The following is a 19,489-nucleotide window of genomic DNA, read 5'->3' on the forward strand; positions in this document are numbered from 1 at the left end:
CCTAATTAGCATCAAAAAGAAACGATTAAAATCACAACTTTCGAATTACAAATTCGTACGGTATTTTCCATAAGGAAGGAAGATGCTTAATTACAAATTAAAACAATTATGTAGTACTCGTGTTCCTTATACATAATGCACGAGGCAATTTGAAGTTAAACGTATCTTTGAAAGTTTCGAAGGTATGAATCGGAACGGAAAATTTACCTCGAAACCCTTAAACTGTACGGCTCAGTCGTAAAAGAAGAATGTTTGAAGAATGATGGACACATGACAAGTTGGTTAAGGAATAGGAGCGTTTGTTTGAATAATTTCTTATATGGGTCCGTAATCTATTAATGGATTTACAATCAATTTTCTAGGGCTATACTCAAAAGCAGGGTGAAACGCTTTTAGTCCAATTGCAAGGTTTGGCACCGTACCAATTTGCTTATATGTAAATTAACTGTAGTCACATAATATCTTCAAACGATTTTCCTATCTAAAGAACTTCACGAGGAATTTTGGTGACACGATTGAATCGATAACATAAGTTCAATAGGTAGTAGCAGAGTATATGCGTTATATTATGGTAGTAGCTTATATTAACTTACACTTTGCACATACCACGTAGTTATACCACCATTTTGTAGGTATGTCAGTATGGATCATAAGATAGTCAGTAAGTGACGTCATAAAAGTAAAAATCTTTCTAGGCCTACTTATACCGGGTGAACTCAGAAAATCATGTAGCCATGACCCGTAGATTTAAGCATCCGGAATTGTCAAATTGAAAACTATTTGTCGTATTGTCGATATTGACGGAATAGAGGTTTGATTAAATTCCACGGAAAATAAATCTCGCACTGCGGTAATCGCAGTAAACGTTTTTTACAATAAACACTTTTTCCTCAATGGAATACATCGTATTTTTTGTAGTAGGTACGTACAAATTAAAATTATTGACAGTTATCGTACCTTGTTTTCATGACTATCGTGATTTTTTAAACCAAGTACACATTTTGACTACCTAATTTCGCAAAATAATAATTAAACGTGCAACTAGACGTTCATAATTTGCATATCATAAAACGCGGAAAAAAATCTTCTTTCCAATGGTGGCATTCTGAACTCTCTAAGGTAATTTGGGGAGCAACAATCTGCGAAAAACTGTTTTCCCATGTTATTTCCCTATGTTCGATTTGAAAGTATTCACCCGGTATAGCCATATAGGTAAAATTTTGAAGGGAGCTGTAACGCCCAAACCCCCCTCCTATGAGTGCACCCCTGATATTTTAAACATCTGATGTAATTATTTTCATTGTTTTGTTGCCTCAAAATAGATTTTGTTTTTTTAAAATTCATCACAGCCTACTTGATTAATTTTAAAAACCGTTGATATAACTGGTATCTTATTTTCAATCTTATGCTATGATATGATACCTCGTTGAGAAGAGAATTAAAAAATATATCAAATAATCTAAAAATCCAATATGGGGCCTATTTAACTGTAGAAAGTTGGTAAATGGTTTTTAACATCAAGTCACTAACTTTTATATAAAACTTTTTTATATCTCTTATACTTTGGATGATATAAGACATTAAAGGAAGTGACCAATTTTAGTTTTTTTGAATCCTATTCGACATTTTAAATTTCTACAAGGAAATTTTAAATAAGCATCTAAAACTGCAAAACATTGTCCATTTAACCACTTCTCTATCTTTAATAATAAGAAAGTTACCCATGCAATCCCACGCGATCTGGGACACACTGTATATAGTCATGCTCATGTATACTTATATCCCTGCCTACTGCCTTGTTATCAAAAACTGTAGTAAACTCAAGCTATTGGTCACCTACTATTTATATGCAGATGGATAAACCGTTATGAGAAACTAAGAAAATGGCCAAGAATCGTTAAAAAAACTTTAGAAAATCTCTGTAGGAGGAGGAGTAATTGATGGAGACAGTGATGTAGTCCTAAATTTTCCAGTGTGGGAACGCTCACCATGTTCTGAAAATTAACATAGGCGATCCAGAATGCCCTCCCCACTCCTTTATAAGGTGATATCCAAAATTCTCACCGATTTTTAACCTGAAAGACAGTGTGTAACCAAATATTGGAATAGCTAAATTGGTTTTAAGCTACTGGTAATAAACTGTAAACTAGTACCCAGGCAGCAGCAGGGTATGGATTACAATGAACATTCATTAGTTAACCCCCATCTCTGACTAAGAAGTAATTAAATATGGTTGAACCTATGAAGTGGTCGGAAGCGGTACATACAGGGTGGCCCACTGAAAACCTCGCTGAAAACAGTCAATGTCAACTTTGCCCACTGAACGACAGTTTTGCCAGAAACGCTCGAACGTGTCAATTTTAGTTTTGAGGGGGACACCTAAATGAAGTAGTACTAATACCACTTACATAACTTTACCCCGAGCAGGAGGTGAATTGAACCCCAAAAATTTTAAATGGGAAGGGGTAGTAAATGTTAGATAGGTTCATTATGTTTTCAGAACTGTTTTTATTTTTCAAATACGATCAGTAGTTCCAGAGAAAACTCGATTTAAATGGATTTGCAGAGCCGTTTTAAATGTTTAAGTACAATAAGTGCACAAGCAAGGAAGCGAATTTGTGAAGGCAGAATCGCCATTTAAAAAAAAATCGAAACAATTTCCACCCTTTGCGGTATATTGTAAACCGTCATTGTTTTTGAATTTAACAGAAAATTAAACAAGTTAATCACAAATTCGCTTCATTGCTTGAGCACTTATTGCACTTATATCAGATGTTCTTTTCTGACACAAGCTCTCAATTATTTCAACTTCAACGCCTACTTAATAAACATTTCAAACGGCTCTGCAAATCCATTTAAAACGCTACTGATCGGATTTGAAATATAAAAACAGTGCTGAAGACATAATGAACATTCCTTTCGAACTATCTAACATTTACTACCCCTTCCCATTTAAAATTTTTGGGGTGCAATTCACCCCCTTCACAGCGTTAAAGTTATGTAAGTAGTACCTATTACTTAATTTAGGTGTCCCCCTCAAAACTAAAATTGACGTGTACGAGCGTTTCTGGCAAAACTGTCGTTAAGTTGGCAAAATTGGCATTGACTATTATCAGTGGGCCACCCGGTATCATATTTTACCTATATACAAAATTCGATAAAATTTAAAATGGCCTAGCGGGCTCCCGTTACACGGATTTATTTTATGAGTTTATCGACTCTTCAGTTGCTGAGATGTTTCATATAAATGTTGGTTTTTAATGATTTTCGCTCTACAGTGTGTTCAATAAAATGTGCTCTACGCTACACAGATCTAAATAGGTCGATAGGGCGGGTACGGTTTATACCAAAAATATTTTTTGGGTATTTTATGCCACATTATAACTAACATATACTTAATACCAGTCAAGTTTTCGCGTAGAATTTTGCTAGTTGCCGGCACATAGACAAATGTATACATTTACTAATTAATACATACAGTGCCCTACTCTATTGTTTAGTCGTCTCTTGTAAAAGACAAAAAATCTTTGAATTGAATTTTGAGCTTCTGGGGATCAGCCCTGTTTTTGTGACATGAACATGAAGTGTAGGTTGTTAAGTGAGCAAACATATTAGATTTGTAAACAACATTTCTTTTCTTTATACATAAGTGTATAACGTGTGAATGATACACTAGGTTGAGTGGTAGAGCAACAGTTGTAGATTATTTTCTTCTTTCATTCTCTTTACTTTCAAATAATTTACGTAATAAATTATAAAGACATTATTATTATTATTAATTTTAGTCTCGAAAAATCAAGGGTACCTTTGAAATTTTCACAAAACATTTTTTGCATACCAGTTGCCAGTTGGGGGCGAGAGTAATTGAAATGCATTTTAAGAACTTTCCAACTTGGCAATAGACAATAAATGCCAGAAAAATTATTTTTGACTTTCTTTTTTCTTTCCCTTGTATCAGTACTTTTCAGTTCGCTGATTGATATTCTCAATTTTGTTGATTTGATCTTCATTTTGGACCTAGTACAGTGCAAATGTGTTGATATGAAACCGTGACTATTGACTTTGTTTATAAAATTTGAAACTTACTTCAATTAATAATTAATAGGCTTGAGTGATTAGACTAAAAACCTACCTTATAATATATGCCTATACCGTAAATCCTTACATCGGAAATGAAACAAGTTCTTACTACTGGTATTGTAATAAATAACGTAAGTATCCAAACAATGCTACTGGTAGGTATCTTTGAAAGTACTTTCGAATGATGACCGAGGATTAAGACGAATGTAGGTCTTTAACAGTAACATACATTCGCCACAACCCATTTATTTAAAAGCTTTTAGTTCCCTGTTAGGCTGCTGTTACCAGTGCATGCCTATTCTGAACACGCAAAGCGCATTGCAATGCGTTTCGTAATTTAAATTTTTAATTACTTGGCGGTTGCTCAGAATTAGTTCATTTTATACCAAATATTATCGCCTTTTTTTTACCATAGCGCCCCCATGATAAAAGATGCAAGTTAAGTTAAATACAGGAAATCGTTATCAATAATTTTAAGTCCCAACCCAACTACGTTGCATATCCGTTGATTAAACAAACTAAAATTAGAACTAAACGCCCTTGTGGGTGACACTCCTATTTATTACCTTCTTAAAGATTTGACTTTTTGTATACGACATTTTTGGATTGGTGTAACTTTTTAAAATCTAAGAAAATCATTACAAAATTACTAATTACAAATGGTTTTACTTATACTTTGAGTAAAAAACCCAATTTTAATCCAATGTGGTCATCCCTATACCCTATGTGTTCAATATCACACAAATTTCTGGCTTGTACATTCGTAAACATGGAACACATAATGACCGCTGCTGCTGCTCGCTTTCTAAACATCAAAAGCGATCTTGCAGATCGATTGATTGAAATTCATACGCTTCCGCGAGTTTAATACATACGAGTCCCTTTTTGAACATCAATATTATTATTCCAGAAAATCCGTTTCCTTTTCGTTACAGTTCTTCCCTAATCAATTTTGAAACTACTTTTGTTCGGCGTAGTCGTTTCCTCTTCTATAACGCTTTAAATTGCTTTTTTTGTGGACGACTATTCAGCGGTATAGCTAGACAAGGTAACCGTGAAATTGTTAAATTATGGTGAAACACAACTTTCCGCATAATGCTGAATTTAATCACAGTAAATTTTGAATGCTATAATTGTCACTACCAGGATTATCGTAATAATGCAGAAATTTTAAATAGGTTAATACCTAAGTCATTCCATGGATATACACAAGACAAGTAGGTACCTACCTAGTACAATCATATTTGGATATTACCAAAGAGTAACTATTCTTAGATATTACATAGAAATAATTCCCTAAAATGGGATACTTTGCGTATGTGTTGCACTCAACAAAATCAACACTCGTGTATGCTGTGCTACAGCCGCCATCTTGGAAAATGGCGATTCAGTATTCGAAAAAAGATCCATTGCATTTTCTTCACGGGAATTGTGGGACACCCGCTTGCTATCCAAATTAAATCCACATTCCATTCGAAATACGGCCATGCAAGAAATATCCATTTCACGGAGGAAACCGATTCCATTTTTTTGCGCCAGAAACCAATCGCTTCAGGAAACATTGTTTTAACCCTACAGTGGTCGCTAGCGAACTCTCACTCCGCACCATTGATTATTTTGCAATCGCGCGATTATTTAGATTTTTCATTCGGAGTGATACTAGATACTAAAAAAATTATTTCATACAGAGCTAGCCGTTGCCCGTTGTTCACGTAATTATTTTGCTAAATAACTTTCCAGTTCACTTAAAAAAAGTCAACATTTTATTGCAAGGAGGGAGAAAAAAAGTAAAAAAAGCCTGTTGCAATTTTGATTTTTCACATCATCCCAATGTGTTGCATTCATAATACCCACGGATTGACCCCATTAGATGGTGATTTTTTAGACTTTTATAGTTGTTTTTCATAAATGACCACTTATTTTCATTTCTTAGGAGATGTGTTGAACGATTATTTGCTCCGTTACGAAGAACTCATTCTTGTTGACAGTATTATTACTTGTTGGAGAACCCCCGTAACTTCTAAAGCGGTTTGATAGAGGGCAGTACCTATCAATCCGATTTATTGAAGCACATTTGACGCGCAGGTATTGCGACGACTTTTTTCACTTTCTCTCTTCCGGTAACTTTTCGTTTGGCACACTGATCCAAATTGGATTGAATATTAAATAAAAGGTTTTTTTATCTTTCACCTGTAGTTCTGTGACATCGAAGTTGGGTTACTATATATATTATTTATTGAAGATTTAATTGGGGAATTTCGTACGACTTATACAACGTAAATTAATTAATACGTAATCGTTACTCGTTATTAATTATTGGTTTCCCTACCCTCTCGTAGATTAAGTTTCCTGGCGTACACTCACTGAAAAATACCAGTCCCAGTCCCAGCTCGACGGTATAACAACTAAAAGGGTTTTCCAGTACCTGGTCGCTCTAGCCTATCGTTAACTACCTCTTAAGTGGTAAATACTTGAAACGTAATTGTAACTATTAACGTCATTATTTGTTTGCAATTGATTAGTGTTACCCGATCGATGAATGATGTCTTCCTTCAGTTAATTATTGTATTCGATACTGAAGGAGATTACGAGTAAAGCGAGGCCCTTCAGGCATTAGTCAACCAACTGTATACCGGTATACCGAGTGCTGTGACTTGATTGATTCTATGATGTTGTAAATGACCATTTATTTTCATTTCCTAGGAGAATTACCTAATCACACAGACTTCTGCCGTTACGTCGGATGGTCCCTTTCAAGAACTATAGTGGAAGTGTTAAGAGCACCGGGGGTCTGGTATGGAAACCCCCAGGAAAATAATATTTCATGTCTCGTTTCATGTTTATTTCCCTCACCATCATAAAATCTTCGTACACTGAGGGGTATCCCGTACTCCCCGGTGCTACGCTCTCTCTAAAAATATTTAGACCTTTTATCTCGCCTTTTATTATTTCTATTGTTTTGAACAATTATAAGGGTTTTTTGCTTGTAAAGGAAAAATTTCATAGCATATCCGGCTTAATTCTCAACCCATTATTTTCGATTTCGTATTGTCGACTGGTCAGCATTAGGTCATTAGATTCCTTGTGAAATAAAAATTGAAAAAATCACAGAATGATACGAAGGCGTAGAAGGGCCAACAACGACTTCTACACTTTTTTATAAGTTTTAAGCGAGAGTCCTGAGGGCTGAATGTTTTCAATGATAACGTAACACCGGTGGGTCTGGGGGATATGGAATACCCTCCAGACATAAGGTCTGATTCAATACTCTTCTTCCTGCACCTATCAAAATCTTCGGACGCTTGACTTGGGGGGGGGGGAGTTCCATACTCCCCAAACCCCCCAGTTTTACATTCTTCCTCACAACTTAGCACTTACACTATACGGAAGTATATGGGGTATGTAATCTTCGTCAGGAAAGCTTCGGTATCCTTTGTGTAGAACTACTACGCGAGTGTCCTTAGGGCTGACGTTTTAAATGACATCGTAACATCGCGGTTTTGAGGGGTATGGGACACCCTGGAAGAAAAATGGAGCGATTCAATGTTCTTTTGCATACACGTACCAAAATCGTGTATTCCTTACCCCCAGACATCCCGGTTTTACGTTCTTCCTCACAACGTATAAGTAGTGTACATAGCACTTAGACTGTAATTTTTGGAAAGGAATCATCCAGCGTAATACTAAGAGTCCATGAAATACCCCACAGAAAAAAATCAGTTTAAAGTCCTTTTTCCTGCATCTATCAGAATGCAAAATGCACCGAGTAAGAAACATGATTTTAACCAGCCGGTACTATGAGCGATTCCATTTTTTATTTGAAAAGCGGGTCTTCGACTCGAAAATGTTCCTTCGCGTATATTTTACCCTCTATTACCACTCGTAAATAAAAGACCTTCCTTTGAAATTCAAAACCGAATATTTGTAACCGGCTAAGCGATCGTCTGTTAGAGCATAAAGAAAGTAAAACATCAGGTATAGTCCTGAAGGCTCTTATCGAGGCTCTTATAGACAAATAGTGTTCACTGTGTAGATCTTAAAAAGATTAAAAAACCCATTCAGGTTTGTTGCAGATTCTGAAGTCAAATGTCTTTAGATGGCTCTTAAAAGTACATTAAAAACGTTTGAAGGCCCTTAAAGATTATCTCTAAAAGAACAGGGTATTTTAAGTAGATATTCAGTAGCTCAAATCGGTTATCAAAGCTCCTAAATACCCTTAAAGACTTGCTCTCATACGATCGTGAACATTTTTTACAACATACAAATATAAAATCTCATGTGAGATCTTAATGGCACGACATTTAAAGAGGACTTCATTTTTGAACGCAGTGATCTCGATTGGCGTGCCCTAACAACCAATAGAAAACCAGCATTTCGGCTTTTCCAGCCTGCGCAAATGTAACGAATGCAACTTTTAGGCTCGAAGAGATCTTGGCAACCGCGCTCGCTTTCCCCAATACGTTTCTGGTTATTGCCAGACTTACTTTCGTTCAAGTTTGCTATGAAGCGGTACATGCGAAAATTTTCCTATGTTTAACAAAATACAAAATCATTACCAAATTTTAAAAACGGCATCCTTGTTTCCAACTCACTTCTTCTACACACTTTTTCATGTCTTTTTCGCAGTAATCATTTGTCTAGATTTCTTTCCACCAACTCATGCATGACCCAAACCTCCCTTCTTATGTACCCTTCACTTAGGGATCCTTTTACACCTTCCTTCTGGCACTTTCACGCTTCACTTGTACCTATTTAAGCCACCCCCCTGCCTTCCCCTTTATTCGTGTTCTCCACGATCCTCTTCCATCATTCTTACTTCAAACCACCCTCGCTCCCTCACATTTCTTCGCGTTTCCTTTGACGTTTCGTATCCTTCGTACTCCTAGCAGATCTCTTTGCATGTCCAGTTTAACATCGCGTAATCCCCACCTATCTACTGGTGCCTCTTTACCACCTTCCTTGCCCTTTACCCTTTCATATTTTCTGTTTTTTTCGTATTTCCCTTTCATTCATTTTAGCGCATTTTTTAATAACTAAAAAAAATTTACTATTGTTTGCGTTTCGTCCTCCCGTCTGTCCGTCCCTACCACTTCGGCGGTTTTGAAATACTTTAGGGGCTTTGTTCTAGAGGCCTGAGGTTTTTGCAATACATTCTACCCTTTATGGCCGATTAAAAGTTATGAAAAAGTGTAAAAAGTCGTTGTTGAGGTATTCATTGGTCAATCAATGGAACTTTAAAATCACATTTACGAAAATCAATTAATTTTTGACTTATGACTGATGCTTTTAGCCGATAATTACTTGACCTTTATTAATTAGTATTGGCTAAATTACTACTACTACACTGATAAGACACCTCTACATCTGAAGCAACAAAATGATACTGTAGATGCATTATATAGAGGATAGCTCGAAGGATAGCTGGATAACACGTTTTAAAAAAAATTTGCTACATATAGATCGGTTATCTAATTATGATTTCCTTGACCGTCACCATATGGCCATGACTTTGGGCATTACCTCAGCAATTCCTATCTTACCCATATGCTGAGGCCAATATCACCTCGTGGAGGCTCATTTGATAATGAAAGGTTATCAAAAATTAATAAAAAACCGGCCATCTCGATTATCTCATCAAGCTGTATACTATCTTCGGATTGCTGTTGCTCTTCGTTACAGAACAATTTTCTTATCCCACATTTTGTCTACCATATAAGCAAGTTATGTTCTATTTTGTGTCCCACTTCAGAATTGTATGCCAATGCTACATATTCAAAGACTTTTCTCCAATTTCATATCATTTCGCTAATTAAATTAGGTACCTAGTTCCATGAGATCAAATACATTTGGTTTTAATTAGAGTTTCCTGGCTTTTCTCCGTGTACAGTTCCCAGAGACAGTTGCTCATTACATACGAGTACTCCAAAATGAATAATAATGAAATGAGTTTCCCTCTGTTGGTATTATATAAGAGATTTATCATTGTTATTATTTATGAATGTTATCATAAATTATATAACGATCCGTTTTACGGCGTGAAAACTTAAAATATTACAAAATTATGTCTGGGTGTCGCATAAAATATGAAATAATAGTAAACAAGTTCAAGGTTACTAGGTACATTCAATTGTCCCGAAAACGGGAGATTTTATTGATTGAGAGACGCTTTAAAGATATTTGGGTTTAAAGAAAAGAGGATTTGATAATAATTGTCAGAATAAAAAGCTCATTTTCAGCACGTAACAAAAAGCTTGACTATAAATGTCGGATCAATATCAAAAAAGGGATTATAAGCGCCAAAGAACGTAGAACATTTTTAGGGAGCTTTTATTCGCGTCATTGAGCAAGATAATAAACGGAAAACATTCTTTAATTTTATCCCTAACCCCTAGTAGTACACCGCAATTTAGAGTTTTTCACGTACTTGTACATCGTATTGGAAAAAACACGAATTTTTGTCTTCATTCTTGACCGAGATTCCTATGTGAGTTTAATTTAATGGTAGACAGAAAAGTTACTACGAGAGACCTAAATAATAGACATAAACGTAACAAAAAAAAACTTAGTTTACCCTTAAACTGAAACTTAATTTTGAAATTCAACGAAATTGCTGTTACTTAAAGCTGAAATTCTATTAAATGTTTTCAAAGTTGTAGGGTAGTTTTGACAGCCTTTCCGAGTAGCAGCAAGGTTAAAAATTCATAAAAACAACGCCTTCCGCGTCTTTTTAAAGTATTAACAAAAAATGAAGTGTTCACCTGTTCCTGAACCTGTCACTGTTTGGGCAGTTTTGTAGAAATTTGAGTAAAAGATTCCTTACAGTGTTGTAATGATTGTGCACCCTTTTAAATGGAAAAGGCATGATAACAAGTGCCATTTAATTTTTTAAATTGCAAATCGTCGTGAATCATTTTAGAAAGAAGTGACATAAGCGGATGTTAAACAACAATAACGAAAAAAGGAGGGAGAAAAAACAGTTACGTTAAGATCGAAACAAACAAACTTACCTACATTTTGAATTTTTAGCATTTTTAATCACCCTACTTAAACTAGCACACAACACTAAATGTAATTTTAATCACATTATAGAAAAAATAAACACAAAAAACTAGTCAAACTCACAAAACAGGTAGCATCTAAGGTCAACGAATATAAACAAAGAGCACAGGTGACCTGCAGCAAAAGTGACCATTTTTAGGTAAAACTGGCGCACGTGAATCGCACGTTTCGTTACAGATACCAAGTGAAAATTAATCGCGAGGTGCAAGTACTGCCTCTTTGTTAGGTACTACTGCTTCATAAGGTTTACGGTGGCCAGCTCTAAGACAAGATATGCAGGTTAAATGTTAACCTGTTACTTTTCAACCACACGGAATTACTATGCAGGCGTCTTTTTTTAAACAAGGCGAGTTTGGTGCTTTGTATTGGCCACTAACGGACACAGGTACTAGTACAGTCCCAGGCATAATTTCACGGTTATTTAATATGTCTGTTACACAAGATGCAAATTATATTTTTTAATTCTGGTCATTAATTTAAAAAAACGTATAATTTAACTTTGTGGATTCGGTATAGTGCCAGATTCGAGGTCATTGTTTGGTTTGCAGATATAATTGATCGTTTGTTCAAGGTGGGGCAACATATATTCAATAAACGTTAAACGAATACGTTTTTATGTAAGTGATAGACAAACAAAACATAGAAAATTTATCTACCTATGTTGAGAAAAACTAATGTAATTAGGCTCGGTATGTTTATTTATATCGTCAAAGATCGGTTTTTATTAAATCGGGAAACGTTTTTGGATGGTCCACGTTCTCCAATGGATTCAATTCAATTCGATTCGCTATGAATTTTTAGTTCCATCAATTTTTAACGTCAATGGTTACTGTCATAATCTTCAATTAAATTTACCTGACAGCTAACTCCATGGAGATGAGCGTGAAGACAGTTGCTTCCATGAATTTTAACTTTCAGTTAAAGTTAACCGACGATTTGTAGCACCCCCACCATCGAATTTACTTCAATGGTATACCACATGATAAAAACAATAAAATAATAAATAATAATAAAAACAAAATACGGAGAAAAGGTTAAGGGTAGATCGCGAATTCCAAATAATTCCATTGAATTCCAAAGAATTCCATTGCATTCAAAAGAATTCCATTGAATTCCATTGAATTTTATTGAATTTCGAAGAATTCCATTGAATTCTAATTACCTCCAAAAAGAATTCCGAAGAATTCCAGTCAACATATTAATGTTGTCAATGTAAAGCTGTTTAAATAGATATTTATTTTGGTAACTACTTATTATGATGATTTATTTTTCTCATAAAGTTTAAGAGAAAGTCGCAAAAAAGAAATCAGCAGCTATCTTTCAGGTTCAAAGACTAAAACCTGCAAACTAAAAGTGGCACTTCGTAAGTCCTCACTGAATGGACTACTTGTTTCTCTCTCACACTCCTTCACTCCCTTCTTTTTGCCGCAATGTAACTGGTCACTTCACTTGGCGTCATCTGTGAATTCATTCTCGCGTAAATTGCGGCGTTCTCCACGAAGTTCAAAGGACAGCTCAAGTGCTTTTCTCAGTTGCGCCACATTACCTTGCTACATTACAATTTTTTTAGGGTTCCTTTGACTTTCTCTATTGTGATTCAAGGAATTCTGGAGAAATCAATATTTAAATATTGATGGCATCATTTGATTCCACACGAGAACGTACCTTTGGCTTTGGGGGCTGCTCCACTTCGCCTCGTGCATTACAAACTCTTGATGATTTCTTTTGTTTTGCTCGCAATGGTAATAAGGGCACGGAATTATTTTCATGAAATACTTATACGTCGCCTAGTATAAAATCAGCCGCAGGTAGCTTATGTCTTTTTCTTCGCATGAGCTAGATACAGATGAAAATATAATAGCATAATATGTGTACACCTCACAGGCGACCAATTTTGCAATGGGCGGCTACCTGCGAATGATTGACGTGACTGTTTTTATACTAGAAGAGCAATAAATATATATGGCATCATTTGAACTTGTAAAATTTTGAGGGTTTAATTTTAGGAAGATATTTTAAATACTCTTCCAAGCTTCATGGGAGTTCTTAAAAATAATTATGCATGGTGTACCATTAGTTTATAATTACTTTACTATAAAAGATACCAAAAAAGTCTTAGAGCAAAACTGTACACCATTACCGTCGCCATGTTTCTAAAATATTTATCAACAGGGCCGTGCTGTATTCCAGTGGCGTATCAAACTTGGTTTTTTTTTAATGAAATACCCCATATTGACTGCAGATTTGAAAAGTACTTAATTTTTTATGTAATATGTTTTAACGATTTCGCTGTCATAACCTTTTTTCCTCAAAAGTTTTTCGATTTTTATGAGAGAAACTACATGGCGCCGGCGGCTAAGTTTTCAATTGAAGCATAAGCTAAGACATAATTTTTTATAGGTATACTTTCTCGAAAGAATTAAATTTTTTATTGACCTTTGACCAATGTCATATTTTTTAAAAAGTCCTAAACAAATAACTATAGCTCTGGATAGCTGAAACTACAAAATTTTCAGTGATACAAACAAAACCACACATTTCATGAGACAATTTCAGAGAAAACACAAGGTGAAACGCCATTTTGTAGAAAAACGCCCTTTTTCGAGTCTGCCATGATGAAACAAAAGATCTTCAATAGGATCTTCAATTGTCACAATTAAGTGCCGGCAGGTGTATAATTGATTTTTAGCGCATTTTTTAAGAATAAAAAAAAATGTGCTATTGTTTGCGTTTTGTCCGTCCGTCCGGATCCACTTCTACCGTTTTGAACTACTTCTAGAGGAATGGTCCTAGAGTCCTGAAATTTTTTGCAGTAGGTAGCCTATATCTTGAAGGTGTGCCAGACGGCCATCAAATTTCGCTGTCTAAAAGGGGGGCTCCCCCACGACTTATTTCCTGAGAGGCTGTTTTTGGAAGTCAAACGTGCATAACTTTTACAAATTAATGTTACCTCTCATTGCATTCTAATTGAAGGTCTCAACGAAAGGAACCGTTTTCTACCAACTACTGCCCTTCTTTCTGTCCTCTTATCAAAGTACGGGGTGGAGTGGAACTAGTTTTATCCTTCACGGTACTCTAACTAATGAAAGGTCTCAACGAAAGGAATTAATTTTTACCAACCATAGCCCTCCTCCTCGACCTCTTATCGTGATCGGGTATATGCCCTTATACCTCAAGAACGGATTGTCGGAGAAGGGTACTCACAAAGGGCGATTGAGACGTATGCAAGAAATATATTCATTGGTGATGTCAAAACAAAAGCTATTTCGGTTAAAAAAATGCGCTTTATCTGCACAAGAGTTGTGCACAATTTATACTTTGTTAATCAGCGTTACGAAAATGCTAGCAGAAACGGTTGATATTGTGCTAATTCTTTGAGAACGTCACCAGAATTGTTTGAGGGCGTTAGTTATGGGATATATTTCCACTTTTGGTTAGCTAACCTTTAGTTAGTAGTTGATTTAAAACTTGTGCAGGGTTTATCATTTTGGGCCATTTCGAGCATCCCGAGAGAATGGATATGCATTTCTATATAATTTATAATCTTTCTCTTTCTATCAGTTATCCTTTTTATTGTTCGTTTGTGTATTTTGAACTGTAAAAAATTAACTCCAAAATTTTACAAAAAAAAACCAACACACGTAACCAGGAAATTCCCTTCATCAAGGCCTTTTTCGCCGGGGTAATACCTGGACAGTAGACACGATCTTGTGCCACAAAATAAGCTCAGTTAATTTATCTTCAAATCGATGTACAGGGTGATTCAAATTCGCGGCTCACTATTGTGATCTCCGTAACGGTGTGAGATACAGTGCAGGTTAACTTTTTGTGACAAAAAAACGCATTTGAAATTTTCGTAAAATCTTTGAAAATAACTGAGATATTACCTACCGAAAAACTGAAAATGTCTAATTTCTTGTTCACCTTCCCTAGCTTATACGGCCGAAAATGGACGGTTCTATGAGCACTTTTTTTTGTAGAATCTGTGATCAAAATTTACATAAAACGCTAGATGTAGAAGCTACAGACTATTTTCTTAGTTCTTATGGGCGCCATATTGGATTTTTACGGAATGAGATAGAGAACAAAAGAAAAGATTTTTATAATATTTTAATACATCGCAATCTTAGCCATGTTGATCCAATAAGATTTAGTTGACCAAGAACTTTAACCTGAGCTGCTTCATTAAGCAATCTTGGTTGCTTTCTTTTTTTATTGATAACAGATCCCGTTTCTTTGAATTTAGCGATCAAATCTTGAACATAGGCATGGCTTACATTTCTCCCGAGATGTCTCTCATTAAACGTTCTAGCTGTTCTAAAAGATGATAGATTTTCGGAGCCATAAATCAATGTGTAAATGGCAGCGGTACCATCTCAAGATGGTTAAGAATAGTTATTTATTATATGAGATGATAAAGGTATATGTTTCCCTTTATTGTTGTGTGTAATATAAAACTTTACCTTATAGCAGAAGCCATATAAATCATTGCAAAGCTTCTGAATTTAATTTAGACATAAAAAATAGCAAGCTTAGGTTCTGCCGTCGCGGTACATCCATAGAAACAGCATTGTCGTATGTTCTGAACGTCATTTTATATCGTGCTCAGCGTCCCATTTGAAATAAGAATGACAGATGTCATTAGAATGCACAATAATCTGTTTCACTTTACTACCCGTCCGGTTAAAGTGATCACTTTATCTACCCTCACAGTTAAAGAGCGACTTATTCAAGCTTATTAAAATGTCTGCTATAAAATAAGAAAAAGTTTTACCCAGTTTTAAATCCTAATTAATACTTTGAGCGTAAAATATAATCTAGGATCGGACATGTTAAAGCTTTTAATAATGCCAACGAATGACCGATTGATATGGTCTGTTTAATTAGGTGGTATATGTACGTGTTGGCAATGGAATATAAAACTGAATACTGTTTTATGGTGGACAATCCATCTATGCTAGAGAGAACCTTTCGCGCGCAAAATTATGTTGGAATAGTAAAGCAGGGTCGTTGCTCTCCCGATGAAATTTATAGATCGAAGGCATTCAGGGCCGCTAACTGCATTATTATTCTACTATAGGGCAAGGTTACTTTTTTGCGCCCCCTAGAGAAAGCGCTACCAAGGGAAGGGTGCGGGGGAGGGGGGGGGGGTAAACATTAATATTTTTTTTAAGAACAAGTTTATTTTTAATAACAAAAAAATGGTAATGTGTAGTTATAAAATCAAATAGGTACTTACTTACGAATAGAAATTCTACGCTCTACTTAAATATTTGAGTAGAAAGATAATTTTACAAACAACATTGTCTGGCTTTTTGTGATGCGAAATCTGATATATATTTATCAAAAGAAATTGATTCTGCAATGATCCTTTCTATGGATAATATGGCAGTATTAGATAATCTTTGTTGGGACATGGTCGATCGTAAATAGTTTTTTAAAAGTTTCAATTTTGAAAAAGTTCTTTCACAAGAAGCACTAGTGACCGGTATTGTTAGAAAAATGTGTAATGCTGTAGCAAAATTGGGATACTCTGCCATTAGATCATATTTATGTAGGTTTTGATAAATTTCCAATGCAGATTGTCCCTGGATATCAAAAAGTTCTTGCGTTTGAAACTTAAAACTTTCTGCTTCTTGAATAAATTCAGTACAATTGAAGTCGTTGGGATATTTATCGCACAAAGCATTGATGCACTTTTCAGTATCAGAAAGACTCATTTTGGACAGAACTGACCCATTAAGAAAACTAAAATCACTGCAAATCTCATGTAAACCTTTATATCTGTTACTTAACTGCGTTATTATTGAATCGATGACTTGAAAAAATAGCTGTTTTTGTTTCGTTTTTGGGTCTAAATAAAAATCGTCAGCAAGCTCACCGCTCATCTTTTTAATTTTTCTTTTTCGAACTTCCTTATATTCCGTTGAAAGAGTGCAATTTTGACAAATCTGCAAAGCATCTCTTTCAGATTTTTCAAAATAACCATCTCTGTTTTCCTTGATTTCTTCTAATAACCCTTTAATGTGTTTGCAAGCGGTATCTAATGTTAAGTCCTTTTTCTGCAGTAAGAGATTTATTTTATTAATTTTATTTAATAGAGATGACCAAAAAACTAAAAGAATTACAAAGTCGAAATTTTTAAGATTTTTTTGAAAATTTTTTGCCCCAATTACTGTTTCACCAGAATATATTGAAACATCAGTCATTTCTTCTAAGAGATCCAAAACCAATTCAAATTGAGTGATAAGTGCATTCAACGCTAATGCTTTGGAAGACCACCTTGTATCACTAAATCCTTTTAGGGTAATATTTAATGCATTTTTTAGTTTAGTCCATCGCACAGTGGAATGCGCAAAAAAATTAAACAAATTTTGAATAATCCCAAAAAAAGTTATTATTTCAGGGCTAATTGAAGCACTGTGTAATGCCACTAAATTTAAACTATGCGCCGAGCATGGGACAAATCTTGCAGTAGGATTTTCTTGCAGTATCCTAGCTTGCACGCCTTGATATTGCCCTGCCATATTAGAACCATTGTCATAAGCCTGTCCCCTAATATTTTGAATATCTAGTCCTAGTTCTTGTAACACTTTTTGAAGGATATTGGCCAATGCATAACCGGTTTTTTCTTTTACCTCAATAAACATCAGAAATCGCTCCTCAATTGAACATGTTTTCCCATTTTTCTCTACATACCTTACTACTAATGACAATTGTTCCGATTTCGATACATCAGGGGTTGTATCCAAAATAACACTAAAATATTTTGCCTGTTTTATTCTTGAGACAATTTCATTTCTAACGGCATTACCAGCTATTGCAATTAGTTCGTTTTGGATCTTTGGCGAAAAGTATTTTTTGTGATTTTCGGAGTCTATGTGCTGCTTAAGTATAGGGTCGTAATGACTTATTAACTCTAATGTTTGCAAAAATTTACCAGAATTTGGATGCCCAATTTTTTCTACAGATCCACGCAAAGCTTCGTTGTTTTTGACACAGAATAAAATTGCATCTAAGATACATTTTAGAATATGTTTCCATCTTTCAGTTTCAGACAAAATCATTTTTTGAATTTCATCTGTTAAAAAATGTCTTTTCTTTAAATTAATTTCAAATGTTATTAAATCAATAACACATTTTTTATGGGCCGTAGAATTTTCGTGACTTTTTACCCTTGGACCAATATTATGCCAATCTCTAAATCCAGTTTTCTTTGTAGAAAACTGGCTACTTGCCCCTCCAAATAACAGGCATGGAAAACAATAAATTACATCCCTTTCTATGCAATAAAACAACCATTTACGTTGAATACTATTACCATTTGGCAGAATTTTGGAAAAGTATTTTTTTGAAAATTGCCTAGTATTTGTTACAGGATAACAATCTAGGTTATCTCCATATACAGGCCCATTTTTTATCAACTGTTCTAAAAACACTTTATCTCCCTTCCAATTTACCGGATTGTTGTAATTTATTATTTCTAATTCTAATTCACTACTACTATTAATACTACTTATTCCACCTTCCTTTTCCATTGATTTCAAGTCGGAGGTTACCTGAGTGTCCGTGTCTTCTTTGCTATTGTGTGTCGATGTCGATTCAGTTTCCATTCCATTATTTTCTCCCGCCTCAATTTCTTGAATTTGTTCACTTAAAGTTGCGCTGGTATTATTTTCACATTCGTTATCTCGTTCACTGCCGATGATAGTACTTGATGAAAGAGAACGATCTTGATCTCCACTTCTACACATCTCCTCTTCAACACCTTTTTGTCTTGATCCCAATTTAATAAATGTTTGCATAAGTGAAGCACTTTTCTGATTGACATTTAACTTTTTCGCTCTAATCTTTTTAAATTCTGCCCCCGAAAGCTTTTTTTTGGGTAACATCTGTAATAATAGGTATAAAAAATAAAATGGAAATCAGAATAAAAAAGATACCATACCCTTCTCTATGCCTGCTGGCTGCTGGCCTTGTTGCTCTCTATTTATTAAAACAAGAATCACACTAAATTAAGGTCAGTGAGCTCTTTCGCGTCAATAGACTGCTGAATAGTGAAAATTGAAGAATCAGGATGCACCGTGACTGCGACGTTTACTCGCACAGTCGCACATTATATGAATAAACGTCACCAGCACCAGCGTGTCTGTCGCGTAGATCGGTGCTGCAAGTTTTGCTAAACTTGAGCTTGAATTTCAATACAAACACGTGCAAGTATGCGCTTGGCTGGCGAGTGGCGATGATCTTTTAGGATTGCAGGAAGGGCATTTATTTATGATTTTTGCGCCCCTAGCGGCTTGCGCCTATAGGCATGGGCCTACTCTGCCTATAGGTAGGTACGGCCCTG

The 19,489-nt window shown here is 35.2% G+C and overlaps 2 protein-coding genes across 2 annotated transcripts in view; both read right to left on the reverse strand.

Annotated features, from left to right (window-relative positions):
- The window catches only part of LOC116179444, a gene marked incomplete at both ends in the record, with an annotated part of 96,480 nt that overhangs the window by 24,384 nt on the left and 52,607 nt on the right, over positions 1-19,489 (reverse strand).
- LOC116177811 (zinc finger MYM-type protein 1-like) lies at positions 16,311-19,489 on the reverse strand (the record flags this gene model as incomplete). Its single annotated transcript, XM_031496922.1, is given in 2 exon segments — positions 16,311-19,031; positions 19,088-19,489. A coding segment is annotated over 1 exon segment (2,601 nt). The 3' UTR covers positions 16,311-16,430.

Source organism: Photinus pyralis, unplaced genomic scaffold (genome assembly GCF_008802855.1).
Source record: "Photinus pyralis isolate 1611_PpyrPB1 unplaced genomic scaffold, Ppyr1.3 Ppyr1.4_LG8, whole genome shotgun sequence".
NCBI lineage: Eukaryota > Metazoa > Arthropoda > Insecta > Coleoptera > Lampyridae > Photinus > Photinus pyralis.